Source organism: Pan troglodytes, chromosome 18, assembly GCF_028858775.2.
Source record: "Pan troglodytes isolate AG18354 chromosome 18, NHGRI_mPanTro3-v2.0_pri, whole genome shotgun sequence".
NCBI classification, from domain to species: Eukaryota; Metazoa; Chordata; class Mammalia; order Primates; family Hominidae; genus Pan; species Pan troglodytes.
The window spans coordinates 21,795,594-21,812,225 of record NC_072416.2 but is presented as its reverse complement, the minus strand read 5'-3'; the positions used below and the strand labels follow the sequence as shown (position 1 = coordinate 21,812,225).

General features: G+C 49.3%; 1 protein-coding gene across 7 annotated transcripts in view; it reads right to left on the bottom strand.

Moving 5' to 3' along the window:
- The window catches only part of SYT17 (synaptotagmin 17), a 100,170-nt gene extending 83,850 nt beyond the window's left edge, over positions 1–16,320 (bottom strand). Inside the window, exons 1-5 of one of the 7 annotated variants that reach the window (XR_001710247.4) lie at positions 11,554–11,830; positions 11,390–11,412; positions 10,589–10,737; positions 3,629–3,777; positions 32–651 (exon numbers count right to left, since the gene is read on the bottom strand). Coding sequence is in view for 6 of the 7 variants with exons in the window: in XM_016929553.4 (XP_016785042.1) it covers positions 32–651; positions 3,629–3,777; positions 10,589–10,737; positions 11,390–11,412; positions 11,554–11,584 (972 nt within the window). In the remaining variant the exon portion in view is untranslated. Of the gene's footprint in view, positions 1–31; positions 652–3,628; positions 3,778–10,588; positions 10,738–11,389; positions 11,413–11,553; positions 11,835–15,491; positions 15,914–16,008 lie in introns of those variants that run through there. The other 6 variants (XM_016929559.4, XM_016929554.2, XM_063797687.1 and 3 more) reach the window with 6 other exon arrangements.
- Positions 16,321–16,632: the final 312 nt, after the last annotated feature.

The following is a 16,632-nucleotide window of genomic DNA, read 5'->3' as shown; positions in this document are numbered from 1 at the left end:
CAGGAGGAAACACCACAAAGCCATCCCTTACCTGAGAACTGGGAATCAGCGCCTTCCACCAGTGCCCGCCCTTGACCAGGTCAACTTCACACAAAGGCACAGAAACTTTCCCAATGACACAGTGGCGGGAGAACTTATCAAAATCCACCACGGTCAGGAGCAGGGTCCTCCTCTGGGCCTCCAGGAAGGGGATCTCGAAGGTGTAGCGCTCCTCAAACACGGGCTTCTGGGTCTTGCGTTTGACCCCGGTCTGCTTTGAGTTCTTCTGGTCCGGCAGGAGACAGATCTTGACGTAGGGGTTGGAGTGCGCCATGTCCTGGCGCGAGCCGTCGTGGGAGATGGGAGGTGGCAGGTCCCTGGCCTCGATCACGCGCACGGTGAGGTGGTTGTGCAGCAGGTCGTACTGAGTGCTGAAGTGCAGCATGCCCAGCTGGTACTTGGACAGGATCTCCTCGTCTGTCAGAGAGTCCACGTCGTCGCTGTTGGAGTCGAGGGAGTACAGGTGGGGTTCGAACTTCCTGAAATAGTCGTCGGGGTTATAGGTCCGTCTGAGCACCGAAGGTTGGATGGGCTCCTTCTTGGCGCTGAGAACACCAAACTCGATGGGTTTAATATCGATGAGTGGAGAGCTGGGACGTCTTGACTCAAGACCTGAGAGCCACCAGAAATAACAATGAAGACAGTCACATACGGGGCAGACCTGGGCCACTTTGCAGGTAAGCAGATTCTTGCATTGTTTACTCTGCTTCAGAATGACCTTTGCCATCTTTCTCCACACTCTGAAATACTCACTGATTCTGTGACAGATAGTTTGGTGGCACTATTGTCACCTTGCCATCATCACAGCAGCTAAGTGCCAGGCACTGCTCTAATGGACTATGTACACTACATCATCGCATATGTGCAATCACAATCTTCACATCCCCTTGAATTATTAGATAATTACTATTATCCCCACTTTATAGACGAAACAGAAGCTTTAAGTAACTTTCTGAAGGTCACACACTTGCAAGTGTAGGAGCCAGGGGTCAGGCTGGTCTAGCTGACCCCAGAGTCTGGCTCTAACCATTATCCTACGATGTCTCCACTTTAAGAGAGTGAGCTCTGGGACCAGAGTGCCTGGGTGGAATTCCATCTCAGCCACTTACTCACTACTCGTGTACTCATTACCAGTGAGCCATGTGACTCCGGGCATATTCTTTTGACTCTCTGGGACTCTGTTTTCCCATCAGTAAAATAGAGTCAATAACGGCACCTACCTCAAAGAATGTGGTGAAGATTCACTGAGCCAGGGCATGGAAAGAGCATGGCACAGAATGTGCCCGTAGGCACAGACCAATAAATGGGAACGACTGTACTTCTTCAAGGTTCATATTCAAACCTCATCGCTTATGGGCCGCCTCTCTCCCTTCCATGAACCAGCAGAGTGCATTGATCCCAAGTTCATTATTCCAACCTTTGCACATCCCTCTCTTCTAGCAATGAGCTCATGGCATTCTTGCTAATTGCCCAAACAGTTGTCTTTATGAGACATTTGCCAGAGGCATGGGAGGTACTCTGATAGATGTATGCTAAATGGAGATAACCTGTGTTCAGAGCTGGGCATGAGACTTAGAAATTATCTAGGCCCACACTGTCCATAGAAAGATAACGCAAGCCAGAAATGCAAGCCACACATGTAACTTAAAATGTTCTGGCAGCCACAACTTTTAAAATATGCAAATAAAAGGGCAAAATTCATTTAATTTTATTTATTTATTTTGAGACAGAGTCTTGCTCTATCGTCCAGGCTGGAGTGCAGTGGCGGATCTCGGCTCACTGCAACCTCCACCTTCCAGGTGCAAGTGAATCTCATGGCTCAGCCTCTCAAGTAGCTGGGACTACAGTTGTATACCACCACACCTGGCCCATTTTTGCATTTTTAGTAGAGATGGAATTTCATCATGTTGGCCAGGATGGTCTTGAACTCCTGGCCTCAAGCGATCTGCCTGCCTCGGCCTCCCAAAGTGCTGGGATTACAGGCGTGAGCCACCACGCCCAGCCTGCAAAATTAATTTTAATATTTTATTTTATTTAACCCACTATATCCAATGTATACTCATTTCAACATGGAACCAATATAAAAATATTTTAGTGAGATACTTTAAATCCTCTCTCTCTTTTTTTTTTGAGACAGAGTTTCATTTTTGTTGCCTGAGCTGGAGTGTAGTGGTGCAATCTCGGCTCACTGCAACCTCCACCTCCCGGGTTCAACCGATTCTCCTGCCTCAGCCTCCCAAGTAGCTGGGATTACAGGCATGCGCTACCATGCCCGTCTAATTTTGTATTTTTAGTAGAGATGGGGTTTCACCATGTTAGCCAGGCTGGTCTCGAACTCCTGACCTCAGGTGATCCTCCCGCCTCGGCCTCCCAAAGTGCTGGGATTACAGGCATGAGCCACCGTGCCCAGACTTTTTTTTTTTTCCTCACTGTCCTGAAAGTCCAGTATTTATTTTGCACTTACAGAACATCAGTAAGATTCAGTCTCACACCATTTACGTGCTCAACAGCTACGTGTGTCTAGTGATTGTTATACCAGACAGTGCAGCTCTAGACCAGCCCTCTCATTTTACAGATGGGAAGACTGAGGCCTAAAGAAATCCAGTGCTCCCTCTGTTTCACTATTTCATGCCCTTGAACTCTTTTTTTTTTTTCTACTTTTTTCTTTTCCCTCCATCCCCAGGAAAGGTTGGACACCAATGATCTCCACCTGAATGGATTTGTTTCATGCATTTGAAGCTTTTCCCTCTGTCTGGTGAATTTCAGACATCGGTTCACACAGAGCAGAGATACTTTTGTGGAGCAGAAGGAGGTTGGGAGCCTCTGGGTGTTTGTCCTCCTTTTTCCTCCTCACCCAAATCATGCTGTTTGGTCAAACACATACGCCACACAACAGAGTGGACAAATTGGGTGGTCAAATTTGATGGCCACACATACATTTTGTTTAGGCTTGAAAGTAAGAATGTTTCACATAAAAAAACCCAGATTGCCAATATCTCTTTACAAAGATCAGACAATACGGAGCCCGCAATCCCATACAGCTACCATTGGCCAGAGCTGAGTAGCAGACACCCTGCCCCCCTTTCAATGGGGCATTCGCTTTTCAATTGACCGAAGTCCCCACCCTGCCCTAGTAACTCTCCAGACAGAGCGGCAGCTGCCATTTGTCACTGCACTCAGGCAATGTTTATCTCTATGCAACCTCTGCACTTGGCCACTGATGCAACCCGCCTAGCTCCCAAAGTCACCAGAATTGACAAACCCTGTATATAATATAGCCACACTCATCTTTCAGAATCTGAAATGATATACACTGACAATGTTAATCAATTCAGCCAATTCAATCAAACTTAAAATTAATAAAGGAAAAATCAATCAAAATGATTGCTTTTGATTAAACTCAGCAGCAATCAGGTGTGATGCCCTCCTCTGTCACATCGTCATTATCTCTCTCTCGCCCTGTCTCCTGGACTGTCATCCCACTCTGCCGCCCTCCCCCAGCAATAACACTGCCCTTCATGACTCTCCATGGGAGAGTGTCTGGGAAAGCCAGCCAGGGCCCCCAGAAAGGTAAAGCAGAGATACTTACTCGAAATCCTCCGCGTCAGGCTGTATGTAGACTTGGATGTGTCTGAGGACGAGCGTCTTCCATCCGGGGAATTGGTCCGTGGGGTCAGCGGGACTTCGCTGGCCGTGTGGACAGAGTCACCATCCTTGTCACTGCTCCGGCTGGCCATCCTATAGGAAGGGAAGAGGTCTCAGTAGCTGTCCAGGAATCCCCGGGGACTGGCATCTCTGTCCCTTGGGGGTTAAGACCCACGATGAAACCGCTCTCAGACTCATTTTATGCAACATGGAATAATGCAAATTTGACAGTGTGGTGTCCTTAAACTCTCAACAACGTCTTGCTTTTTGCACAAAATGTGAAATGATATGAAGAAATATTCCCCAATTTAGAACAATCTGTCAAGAACTTGCATAATTTCAAAGCTGGGGTTGGGTGGAGAGCTGTGTAAACTTAAGCTGTCGCCACGTGGGGGCGCCACTTTGGCTCAGTGAAGCCCGAGACCTGTCAATCTCCAGTCTGGAGTGAACCATCTGGTTGTTTTATAGGCATCCAAACTTCTGCTTTTGGTTACAAGTGTCCTGGTATTTCAACAGTCACTGTGTCTATAATTTAAGATCTTTTAAAAATATCCTATAACAATGTCACTCAAGGGTTCTTTGCGCGGCAGAAATGGCCCTGAAAATCAACAATTTCTGAACAGAAGTTTGATGTAAAGAAATAGCTATAAATTAGCAGCAGCCGTGACTCAATGTGCTCCCAATAAAGAACTGCTGAGAAACTGGGAAGGAGGAGGTAGGGGTGGATGGAGAAGGAAGACGATACAGGGTAGTCATTGAGAGAACCGCTGGGGCTGAACCCTGGCTGGGTGCTGGGGCAAGTCCCTTTCCCCTCCCGTACCTCCATTTCCCCATCTGTAAAGTGGAAATATTGACAGTACCCACATTATATGGTGGTTGTAAACACTGAATGAGTTAACACATATAAAATGCGTAGAGGCCGAGCATGGTGGCTCACACATATAATCCCAGCATTTTGGGAGGCCAAGGCAGGAGGATCCCTTGAGGCCAGGAGTTTGAGACCAGCCTGGGCAACACAGCAGGACCCATCTCTACTGAAAGTTGGCTGGGCATGGTGGCCCACAACTGTAAACTTTGTGAAGAATGTAAACTTTGGGAAGCTAAGGCAGGAGGATCATTTGAGCTCGAAAGTTTGAGATCAGCCTGGGCAACATGGCAGAACTCTGTTTCTACAAAAAAATTTTTTTAATTAGCTGGGCATGGTGGTCTGTGTTTGTAGTCATAGTTACTTGGGAGGCTAAGGCGGGAGGACTGCTTGAGCCCAGGAGTTTGAGGCTGCAGTGGGCTATGATTGTGCCACTGTACTCCAGCCTGGGTGACACAGCAAGAGACCCTGTCTCAAAAATAAATAAAATGCTTAGAACAGTGCTTGGTTGCGTAGTAAACAGGTGCTCAATACATCTTGAAACTTTTTTTATTGATTGATCGATCAATTCATTGTTTTTTTTTTTTAAGAAACAGGGTCTCACTATGTTGCCCAGGCTGGACTCGAACTCCTGGGCTCAAAGTGATCCTCCCGCCCTCAGCCTCTTGAGTAGCTGGGACTATAGGTGCATGCCTCCATGCCCAGCTTAGCTGATATTATTACAACTGGGGTGGCTTTAAGATCCCCCCCAATACTCATAAAGCTAGGTAAGGATGCTGGAGGGATGGGAAAGGAGGTAGAAAAACAGCTGGTGACGTCGTTTTGAGACTGATGCTGCTAATAACATGCTCCTAAGCCATAATGGCTGTAGATTTATGCCTTCCGAGGCTGCATCCCCCCCAACTTGACATTAAAGCCTATGGGAAAACTCGTCTTGAAAAATGCAAGTTTTGAACGCTGTGAGGTCTTCAGACGCATCCTGTGCATGAGATGAGACTGATCTGATGTTCTTCAAAAGTGTTATCAGGAGCTAGGCATGGTGGCTCATGCCTGTAATCCCAGGACTTTGGGAGGCTGAGGTGGGTGGATCACTTGAGGTCAGGGGTTCGAGACCAACCTGGCCGACATGGCGAAACCCCATCTCTATTAAAAGTACAAAAAATAACCTGACGTGGTGGCATGCACTTGTAGTCCCAGCTACTTGGGAGGCTGAGGCATGAGAATCACTTGAAACTGGGCGGGCACGGTGGCTCACGTCTGTAATCCCAGCATTTTGGGAGGCTGAGGCGGGTGGATCACGAGGTCAGGACATCGAGACCATCCTAGCTAACACGGTGAAACCCCATCTCTACTAAAAAATATACAAAAAATTAGCCGGGCATGGTGGCGGGCGCCTGTAGTCCCAGCTACTCGGGAGGCTGAGGCAAAAGAATGGCATGAACCCGGGAGGCAGAGCTTGCAGTGAGCGAGATTGCACCACTGCACTCCAGCCTGGGCGACAGAGCTAGACACCGTCTCAAAAAAAAAAAAAAAAGGAGAATCACTTGAACCTTACCCAGGCTTGGGTATCCCTTTATCACAACAGAAAACAAACTAATACAGGTTGGGAGAAGGATGAATAACTAATTTGCACCACTGTTAAAAGGCAGAACCCCAGCTAAGCCAGTAATGCTAAACTCTAAATGGCACACACTCCCGATCGCCAAGTGGGGCATCTCTGAGAGGGCTGTAAGAGCTCTGCACATTGTAGGCATTCAATATGTGCTTGTTCGACAAACAATCAACCAACTTGACTTTAATTCACTCTTCAATGAGGGTCTTTCTGGCATTGCTTCAAAAAGCACCAGTCAGATGGTGCAGTTTTCCTAATCTTCACCAGCCCAGCCCAGCCAAGAAAAGTTGGGGGCCCACAGGACATGAGCATATGTGACAATTAATGTTGTATCCCCAAGATCACACGCAGAGCACACACAAAGGGCCAGCTCATCTGCCACGTGCCAGTCCACAGAGGCAAGTCCCATGCTTCTTGGCTCAAATGTCGCAGTAGGAACAGCACTGCAAAGCCCATACACTTGACATTTCCACTTCCTGTCTGTTTGATAACATGCAGCTGCCCACTTGGTAAATAAATCTGGGGAAAACACAAAGCTGTAAATTTACTTTCTGAATGATTTAGCCATCTTCCCTTTACAGATTTCTCTTACCGTTTTGCATTATGCTGAGTGTCAAAACTGTATTAAGCACTGCCCAGTGTTCAGAAGAGACCTCATTCATCCTGGGAAGCACAAAGGTCACGCACAGCTGTTCAGTCTGTAGACTGCACAACCCTAGGTGGTGCCATTCATAAGGGCCACCATGTGAATGGTGCCACCTGGAATTTTGTGGTGTATTGGCCCTGCTGGGAAAGTTCCAGTCCACTTCTCTACTAGTGGCAAAACCAAAAGAAGTATCTTCCCAGAGGGTCCCAGCCCCCTTGCCCCTGCTTACACAAAGGGTTAGCAGCAGTCAAGGCAAAACGCAACTGTCCTCCAGCTCAGCATGAGAACCTAGGCTGTGCATCTGTAACACTCAACATTTGGACATCTCGGGGGCAAACAGGTACCTGGCTGTGATATTCAACACCTGTGAGGGGTCTCCGCTGGTATCGAAGAAAATCCAAATTCCTTACTCTGGCATTCAAGACCCAACTCAACCTGAGCTTGCAGGCTCCCCCAGCTCTTCCTAGATGTAGTTGTGGCCTGAATCCTACAGGTGTGTGTAGAGTTGAGATTTTTGGTGAAAGCAACTCATTAATCAAGCGATAATTCACAGCCGGGTGCCGTGGCTCTCACCTGTAATCCCAGTGCTTTGGGAGGCTGAGGTGGGAGGACTGCTTGAGGTCAGGAGTTTAAGACCAGCCTGGGCAACACGATGAGACCCCTATCTCTACAAGGGGTGATGTCTGCCCACCTCTCTAGTCAATTTCCTCCTCTCTAGTCACACTACCCCAATTGTCTATTACAGGGGTCTGCAAACTACAAAGCCAAATTCACTGCCTGATTTTGTAAATGAAGTGTTAATGAAACACAGACGTGCCCATTCATTTACTGTCCACAGCTGCTTCTGCATAACAATGGTAGAAATAAGTAGCTGCAACAGAGACCATATGGCCCATGAGGCTAATATATTTATTATCTGATCCTTTAAAAGTTTGCCAACCCCTGGTCTAATAGTTTAGTTCCTGTGTTTCTGGTGGAAATGACCATTTCCCTGGTTTCCTGGGTGGGCAGGTAACTGGCATGATTCTAGCACCATTTCCTCCAAGTGAAAGTGATTGGTACATAACCCGAGCCAGGCTAATAAGAGTCTTTCCTGGTTTTGTTTTGTTTGTTTGTTCGTTTTTTATGCAACCGCAACAGAATGCAAGTTTAGTGCTGCCACATGGAGAAAACAAGCTTAACAATGAGGCCAATACAGAAGAAACAGAGAAAGAAAGAGAGAGAAAGGCTCTGATGACATGATTTCTGCTCCTGGATCCAACTATGCCTGAAGCCATCATTCCTGATTCTTTCATAACAAGGTCTTATGCAGGACTGTCATATATGGAATGCAGGGTGTAAATGCACAACTCTAGGGGGCAACCTGACTTACATACCTGCCTTACCTCCTACGTGAGACTGAAAATTCCCTGAGCATGGTCACAGGACCCTATCTAGCCCTGTGTATACCACAGCGCCTGGCACACTGTACTTAAGAAATAACTACAAAAGGAACTGAGATTAACTTTTCAACCGATGATTGGCACTCTCAGGATGCAAGTTCTGCCTGCAGGATAGTCTGGCAGTCAACAACTTTTTCTGAGTGAACAAGGCAGGCAAAACTCCCTGCCCACATGGAGATAGCATTCTTGTGAGCATAGCTTTAAGGACATCAGATGGACTGAACTAACTTCTGCTACATAGACCAGTAGAATCCTTTTTTTTTTTTTTTTTTTTGAAGTCTTGCTCTGTTGCTCAAGCTGGAGTGCAGTGGTGTGATTATAGCTCACTGCAGCCCTAACTTTCCAGGCTCAAACGATCCTTCCAACTCAGCCTCCCGAAGAACTGGAACTCTAGGCACCAACGTGCCCAGCTAATTTTTTAAATTTTTGTAGAGATAGGGGTCTCATCGTGTTGCCCAGGCTGGTCTTAAACTCCTGACCTCAAGCAGTCCTCCCACCTCAGCCTCCCAAAGCACTGGGATTACAGGTGAGAGCCACGGCACCCGGCTGTGAATTATCTCTTGATTAATGAGTTGCTTTCACCAAAAATCTCAACTCTACACACACCTGTAGGATTCAGGCCACAACTTATGAATAATGAATAATGGAAGAGTTCTTTAACATTGTGTTTGTATCAGTTTAATTCATCTCTATTGAAACCTAATACTGACAGAAATAAATGCTTATAAAACTTTTGCTCTGTGCTAAGCATATTATATGCATATCTCATTTATTTATTTATGTATTTATTTTTGAGACAGGGTCTCATTCTTTCCCAGGCTGGAGTGCAGTGGCGCAATCACAGCTCACTGTAGCCTCAACCTCCTAGGCTCAAGCGATCCTCCCACCTCAGCCTCCAGAGTAGCTGGGGCCACAGGCACACATCACCACATCCGGCTAATTTTTTGATGTTTTGTCGAGATGGGGCATGGGGGGTCTCACTATGTGGCCCAGGCTGGTCTCGAAATCCTGAGCTCAAGTGATCCGCCTGCCCTCAGCCTCCCAAAATGCTGAGATTACAGGCATGAGCCACTGCGCCCAGCCAGAGTTACTTACATGTACGATCACCAACAAAGTATCGAGCATTCCTAACTACTTTTCCACATTCCAAATTCATTGACTCCCTTCAACAACTCTGAGAGAAATACTATTCTTTTTATCATCCCATTTCACAGATGGGAAATCAAGGCACACAGAGATCAAACCACTTGCCCAAGGTCACAGAACTAGAAATAGTAGTTGAGACCACAGAGCCTGGATACAGAACCATTTTGCTATGGAAATATTTGATACTTGCTTCTAAGAAGAGAAAATGAGAGGCCTGAGGCATGAGCCCCCAACTTGGAGGGAAAGATGGGACACCAGAGACTTTTGGAATCTCAGGCCAAGGACTGAGCTGAAACAGCGCTGCCTCCTTCCACTCTGCCAGGCTCCAGCTGTGGGTCCTGGCCGCTGTCTGTCTCCCTCTCTGGGCCTGCCCCTCCGAATCATGACAAGCTCACTTGATGACTTCTTGATCCTTCCCAGCCCCGACCTTCTTGACTGTACCCAGGCTTTCTGACCACGTCCCTCTCTCAGTCACGGAGAGGTGGACCAGGCACGTGGCTGAGAAGCTTCAAAACTGCATTCCCAAAATATCTGAGCGACTGGCAGATGGAGATGTTGTATGCAGGCGCGGGAGGAGAGCAAATTAGAAATAAAACGAAAGATGCCAGAGAGAACATAAACAGCGTTGGAGGACAGGATGGAGCCTGGAGGTGCTTTTCTGCTTCCCTGTTTCTGAAGTTCTTGTTCGGAGCAGCAAAAAGGCACTTGTTTGTTCATTCTGTCTACCCATCCATGCAATGGATATTTATCAAGCTTTTACTATGTGCAGGCCCTGGGCTGGGTGCTAGGGAATCTTGTCACGCTGACTTGGATGGAAACCCTCAGAATGCGGTCAGCCCCTGAAGAATATAGAGGCTCGGATCACAGATCTCCTTTTCTGCTCGGAACCACACTCCACGTGACTAAAAATGCCCACACGCTTAGCATTACACGGTTCATATCTCAGAAGGCCCGATGTGCCACTAGGTGAACTAAAACCACACCACCAGCTGGTCTCACCAGCTTGCCGAACAAAATGGGGGGTACAGAACATATCCCTAGTCTGCAGCAAAGTTGTCCCTGGAAACTCAGCCTGCTTCTCTTTCATGCCCCCAAATCCTCCCTCTCGTGGCCCAGACCCCCAACCCACCTTCTCATTAAAAAGGAAAAGTCTTGAAATTGATTTCAGAGAAGTTCAGAGCAGTTTTACTTACAGCCAGGGAGGGGTCTGAGCAGGGAAAGGTCCCAGAATTTCAACTTCATCCTCACTTGACTGGCAACAGCTGGACTCGTAGCACTTCTGACAGCAGTGCCGGCAGGTCCATCTGCACAGCAGCAGATCAGAGATTCTAGAAAGAAAACCCTGAGGCCATTGGGGGAGGTGGGCGGGGGGATGGGGGAGAGGGGAGGTGGGCAGGGTGGGGAAGAGGAAGAGGAGAAATAACACCCAAAATTACAAGCAGCCGATCTCGGATGAGAAACAGACATTCAGGAGTTCTGGCTCTGCTGCTCAGCACTTAGAACAAAATGTTTTCCATTTCTATTTACCAACTGCAGGCACAAAGATAGCAAACATCAACTCGCTGGAGCCGTTAGCAGCAAGCAAAACATTTGCAGGTATTTTCTTTTGTAGTTTATGTGAACGTCTTTCTTGACACGTGGGTGGTTTATACAACATCATAAGGGCTATACGATATGTTCGAAACACAATGAATATTACTGTGTCTTCTTGAAAGCAGGGGAAAAAATGTTTTTAAAAAATCTCGGTGACATGAAACAGACAGAGATAATCAAACGGAATAAGTAGGGGTGGAGAGGGAAACTTGTCTTGTCAACTGGTGTCTTTTCAAAACCGGGATCTCCTTTCGGTAGAAAGGAATGGAAACTGTGCTGTTATTAACACCAGGTTATTGTTGAATATTCAATATCCCCACAGCCCCACATAAGACTCCAAAATGAAAGTCAGGCATTTCTTGATTAGAAACCAGACCAAACAAATCATCAAATGAACCCACCTCGTTTAATGGTTCCAACTGCCCTTTTAAGATCCACGATGAAGCCAAGGGCGTAAGGGAACGAAGGGGTTAAAGAAAGAGAGACAAGACCAGTTTAGCAATATTCCAGCAACTCAAAAAATATTTACAAAAAAAAAAAAAAAGCCCTGCATATTTCCACTTACCATCCTGGGAAGGGAGCTGACTTCCTAACATCCTAACAAGGTGTTGCTATTTTCGGGGCTGCTGGTAGCCTCCTGGTTAACCAACACCAAATAAATGGGAAACTTTAGCATTTCGATTTGATTTGCACCGTATGCTGTTATGAATCAGAGCGGGCGGATAGATAGTCATGCTATCCAATGCAGCCACACTTCAGGAGAAGAGCAAACCTTCCTATACAGAAATAGCCATGTAGCCAACCCAAAAGGACATGATTAGCTAACATGCAGGCAGGCACACAGTGGATGTTACTTGGCTCCCCCGCCCTCCCGGAGGCCCTACCTTCCAATTCTGCTCCAATGGTGATGGTGGGGTGTTTCCTATCACCACCCACAAATAGAGGGAACTAAAAAGGAAGCCCTAATCTGGTCCTCTTGAGGAAGGAGGTCCTCCCTTCCTGTTGTGGCCCCACCCCGCCTCCCCATCTTCGTCTCCTGGGTTCTCAAGGCACAGACCCCCTCCTTCTCTTTAAGGTGGTTTTCCAAATGGGCCAAGTAGGCTAGATAGGTTAGAAGTACTGCATCCCAACCTCGGGCATGTCCCAGAGGTGAACTGAGGTGGGACTCAAACTCAGAACTTTGAATCAAGAGGGAGAAAGTTATTATCTTTTTTCCGATTCTCCTTTAAGGAGGAGAAAGTCTCAATTTGGTACCACTACATGTTAACATCTTTTACCACTTACCAATTTCCACCCTCCCCCATCCCCTTTCTTTTAAACAAAGAAAGTAGATCTTGTCCAGAGCCTTGGAGACAGCCACGTCCACCTAGAATTCAATAATGTGGCATTATTCCCATTGGGTTTATTCTTCTAGTTGCCTTCTGCCATGTCACATGATCTTGGTTTCCTATGATATTAGTGACATAATGTTTCCTTTTCATATGATTTTTTAAAGTAAAAATAAAAATGAGCCCATTTATAGAAAAAAAATTAAGTTAATAATAGCATAGGTAGGGCTGGGCGTGGTGGCTGATGCCTATAATCACAGTACTTTGGGAGGCCAAGGCGGGTGGATCACCTGAGGTCAGGAGTTTGAGACCAGCCTGGCCAACATGGTGAAACCCCCTCTTTTCTAAAAATACAAAAAATTAGCCAGGTGGTGGCAGGCGCCTGTAATCCCAGCTGCTGGGGAGGCTGAGGCAGGAGAATCACTTGAACCTGGGAAGCAGAGGTTGCAGTGAGCCGAGATCGCACCACTGCACTCCAGCCTGGGCGACAGAGTGAGACTCTGTCTAAAATAATAATAATAATAATCATCATCATCATCATCATCATAGTATAGGTGGTACGTGGCTTGTGAAAAAATCGAAATCCTCGAAATGGTAAGGGAATAGCAACAGCTTGGGAAATAGTCAAAGGCACTTATCACAAACTCTCTAAAGCCAAAACTCAAACCATACACAGAACAAGACCCAAAGGTGCTGAGGGGCCACGCAACAAGCTGAGCCAGGAAGTACTAGAGTCCTAGTCTCACCATCGACTGATCATGTGACTTGGGCAAGACAGGGGGCCTCTCTGAGCCTCGGTTACCTCTTCTTTAGTGGAAAGGCTACTCTATACCTCAAAGGCGTGCTGTTGAGGTGGGACAGGACACTGACTATGCAAATACTTGCGTGCGGTCCAGCTGAAAAATAAAATGCACCCTTTCTGTGATGAGAATTAGGTGATTGTCAAGACCTAGTGGAACCCAGTAGGCACTGGGTATTGTCCCGGCAGGTACAGCAGGGCACAAAACAGCAAAATATTATACCCTCATAGGGCTTGCATGAAAAAGTGCTTTAGAATGTTTAGGATAAAGTGATACTTTTTCATAATAATCTATGACCATTTTCTGAATATAGGGAAGCATTTCCTAGACATGTGGTGGTCAAAAGAGGCCATTTATGAAACCAAAGTGAACGGAGACAAGGTCACCTCATGGCCCTGCTGAAAAACAGCCTCCCCAGCTTTCTCAAAGCCCAGGTGTAAGATGAGTGTCAAGGAGCAGAGAGAAAGCAAAGAAGATGAAAGTGGGTGCCCTGACGTTCCCAGGCATGCTGAGTCTTTCTGGCATTGGGTCTCCTGGGCTCACGTGTTTGACACCTATGGAAGAGAACCAATTCACACCAGAAAGAAAGAGGAAGAAAGACAACCCATGCATTCTAAACAGAGGTTGGCAAACTAAGGCTCGCAGATCAAAACCAGCCCCGCAGCCTGTTTTGCTACAGTCCTTGAGCTAAGAATAATTCGTGAGTTTTTAAAAGGTTGAAAAAAAAAAAGATGAATGCCTCTTGACTCGTGCAAAGTATACAAAATTCAAATTTTGGTGCCTGCAAATAAAGTTTTATTGGAACACAGCCACGCCCACTCATTTACTACTGTCTATAGCAGTTTTGGTGCTATAGTCAGAGTGGAATAGTTGTGACAGAGACCATGTGAGCCTCCAAGAGAAAAAAAATAGTATCTGGCACTTTACAGGACAACAAAGTTTAACACCTTGTTCTAGAAGGAAAACCAACATCACTGGGTCATCGCCATATGAGATGCTTAACATATCTACCACAGTCCCCTCTTGAGATCCAACCTTGACCCCTAAGCAGCTATGTGGCCTTGGGCAAGTCACTTAATTTCTCTGTGCTGAAGGCGGCCATTAAGAACCCCAGGAGCCGGTAATCATGTTCATTTCTCACTAAATTGCGCACTCAGAGGGGCAGGAACTGTGCTGTTTTCATCACTGTATCCCCAGTGCCAGCACTTAGTAGGCGGTCGCCCAAGTGCTTGTTGGGCGACTACTGAATAGCCCCTGGACAACATTCAGCACACAGTGGGTGGACAGTAATGTGACCTTCATTGAACTTGAAGAGAAACTGGCGATTCCACGAAAGGGAAGCCAATTCAGGGAATCTAAGGCAGGAGACGAATGGAAGAGGCTCCGCCAGGTGACACAGCACAGAGTTCCCGGCAGGCTGAAGCGTCTGAGGACACGATGAGGGGATATGTGACCCAGAGGGGAATGGGAGGACCAGCAGCACCCCCAGCTGTGGCTGAGGGGACAAGATGTGAGCCAAGATGCACCCTGGACGTGGGAGTCTGTAAGCTTCTCTGCCCAGCTCAGAGGCGCCAGCACCAGAAGCAAGCAGCTCAACGGGTCTCACTGCGGGTCTGCCTGCTTGACCTTGGCGCTGACCTGCGGTCACTTCCCTTCTTGCAGAGGAGAAAGGTCTTTTCACCAAGAAGCCCGGCCCACCCCTCCGCCCCCTCCCCCCAAAAAAGGCTGCTTAGAAATTATTTCAGAATTATTTCAGCCCAAGGATTCTTGGGGGACGTTTCTTCAAGGTGAAGAGGGTCCACATCTCCCAGACCCCAATGCAGCGGAGTAAAGTAACAGGCTCCCTTCTCTTCACCAGCGCGCCTCTGGCCTCCGGGTGTCCCCCACCCCTCAGCACCCAGTGCCCAGGAGAGACGACGTCCTTGTCCCTCCTGGTCGGAACAGCTGCCTCAGGCTCGCTCCGCCGGCCAATTAGCCGGAGCCGTCACCACGGCAACGGCAGCTGGCGGGCCGGGCGGCTGGCGCGCCCCGGGCCGCCCTCCCCACGGCCCCTCCCCTGGGGTGGGGTGCCAAGGAGAGGGAGGGGGCAGGGGAGAAGAAAAGTCCGCCCCACCCCCCATTCCCTCCCCAAGAGGCAAGGGCGCGCGTTGCAGAGTACACATAGGACCCTCCATCCCGGGGTTTGGGGGTCCCCAGTCTCTCCTCCCGGGGCGCACCCCTGTTGCTGCACGGGTTGCCCGCGCACGGGCACCCTTTTTCTCGAAGCAAGTTTGTGGGAGCCTAGCCGTGGGCCCTCCCTTCCGCGCGCTCCCAGCCGGAGGGGGCGCGGCACCCCCTACCCGCACCCCGGACCTTGCCCCCAGCCTCAGCCCTACCTGGATGTACGCCATTTTCGCCCGCGCGCACTCACTCCGGCCCGGGCATGGCGCCGCCACGGCCACTTTGCCCTCGCCAACAGCGGAGGGGGAAGAAAGCAAAGGGGGAAAGGAAGAAAAAGGCAGCCGGTGGCCCCAGACGTGACTGGCGTGGCTGATGAGCGGCGCCCGCCCCTCCGCCGGCCGCCCCGTCCTTGCCTTTCCCTGCGTTCCGGCTCTCGGAATCGGGGCCGCCTCCCCGGTTCGGAGATATCGGGCGCCCAGGGCCCCCGCCTCGGCCTCCCTCGCTGTCCCGTGCTCCCCGCCGAGGCGCTCCCCAGGCTGGAATAAGGCCGGGGCGCCTGGGCAAGGAGCCCGGGGCAGCTGCCGGGACTGCAGCGACCCCAGCGCAGGCGGGGCCGGAGACGCTGGGGCCCGAGCGCGCGGGAGGCGGGGGAGGGGATGGGGATGGGGAAGGGGGTGGGAGGGGGCGGTACACAGGTCAGCCCATCCTGCTGGCACGGGGGCTGGCACCTACCGAAAGCAGCGCCCCCGGGGCAGCCGTGGAGCCGAGGGGACATAGTGCAGCCTGCCATGAAGTCTGCAGCAGGGAGGGTCCTTCCCATCCAGCCCTCTCCCCAAACTGGGTTGGAAAAACTTTATTCCCGCCCCACCCGACGCGCCTAGCACGGTTGCGGTGAGGCTTGCAGAGGCTGCGTGGATGGGAGCCTCAAGTTAAGGTGGGCGTAGGGCGTCCCAAACGGAGGTGCTGCGTCCAGGGCTGCAGGGGGCGCGCGGAGAGAGCGGAGCGCCCCTTTACCCTAAACCTGCCGGAGTTGCGCCCTGGACGCAACAGGTCTAGCGCGGGGCGGCCCGGCAGCGCCACCCAGCGTCGTGCCCGGCCTCGTGCGCTCCTCTGCCCACGGGCAGGCGGCCGCCAGCGAGCGTGCGCCCCGGGGCGTGTCCACCGCCGCCCTCCTGCCTGTCCTCGTGGCTGGGGCGCCCTGGACCCAGAGGCCTCCATCAAACCTCCCAGCCCAAGGCCTCTGGCTCTCCACTCAGAGATTCGAGGTGGAACATTGCCCTCCGCTGGATTTCTTATTTTATTTTATTTTATTTTATTTTATTTTATTTTTGACACAGAGTGTCACTCTGTCACCCA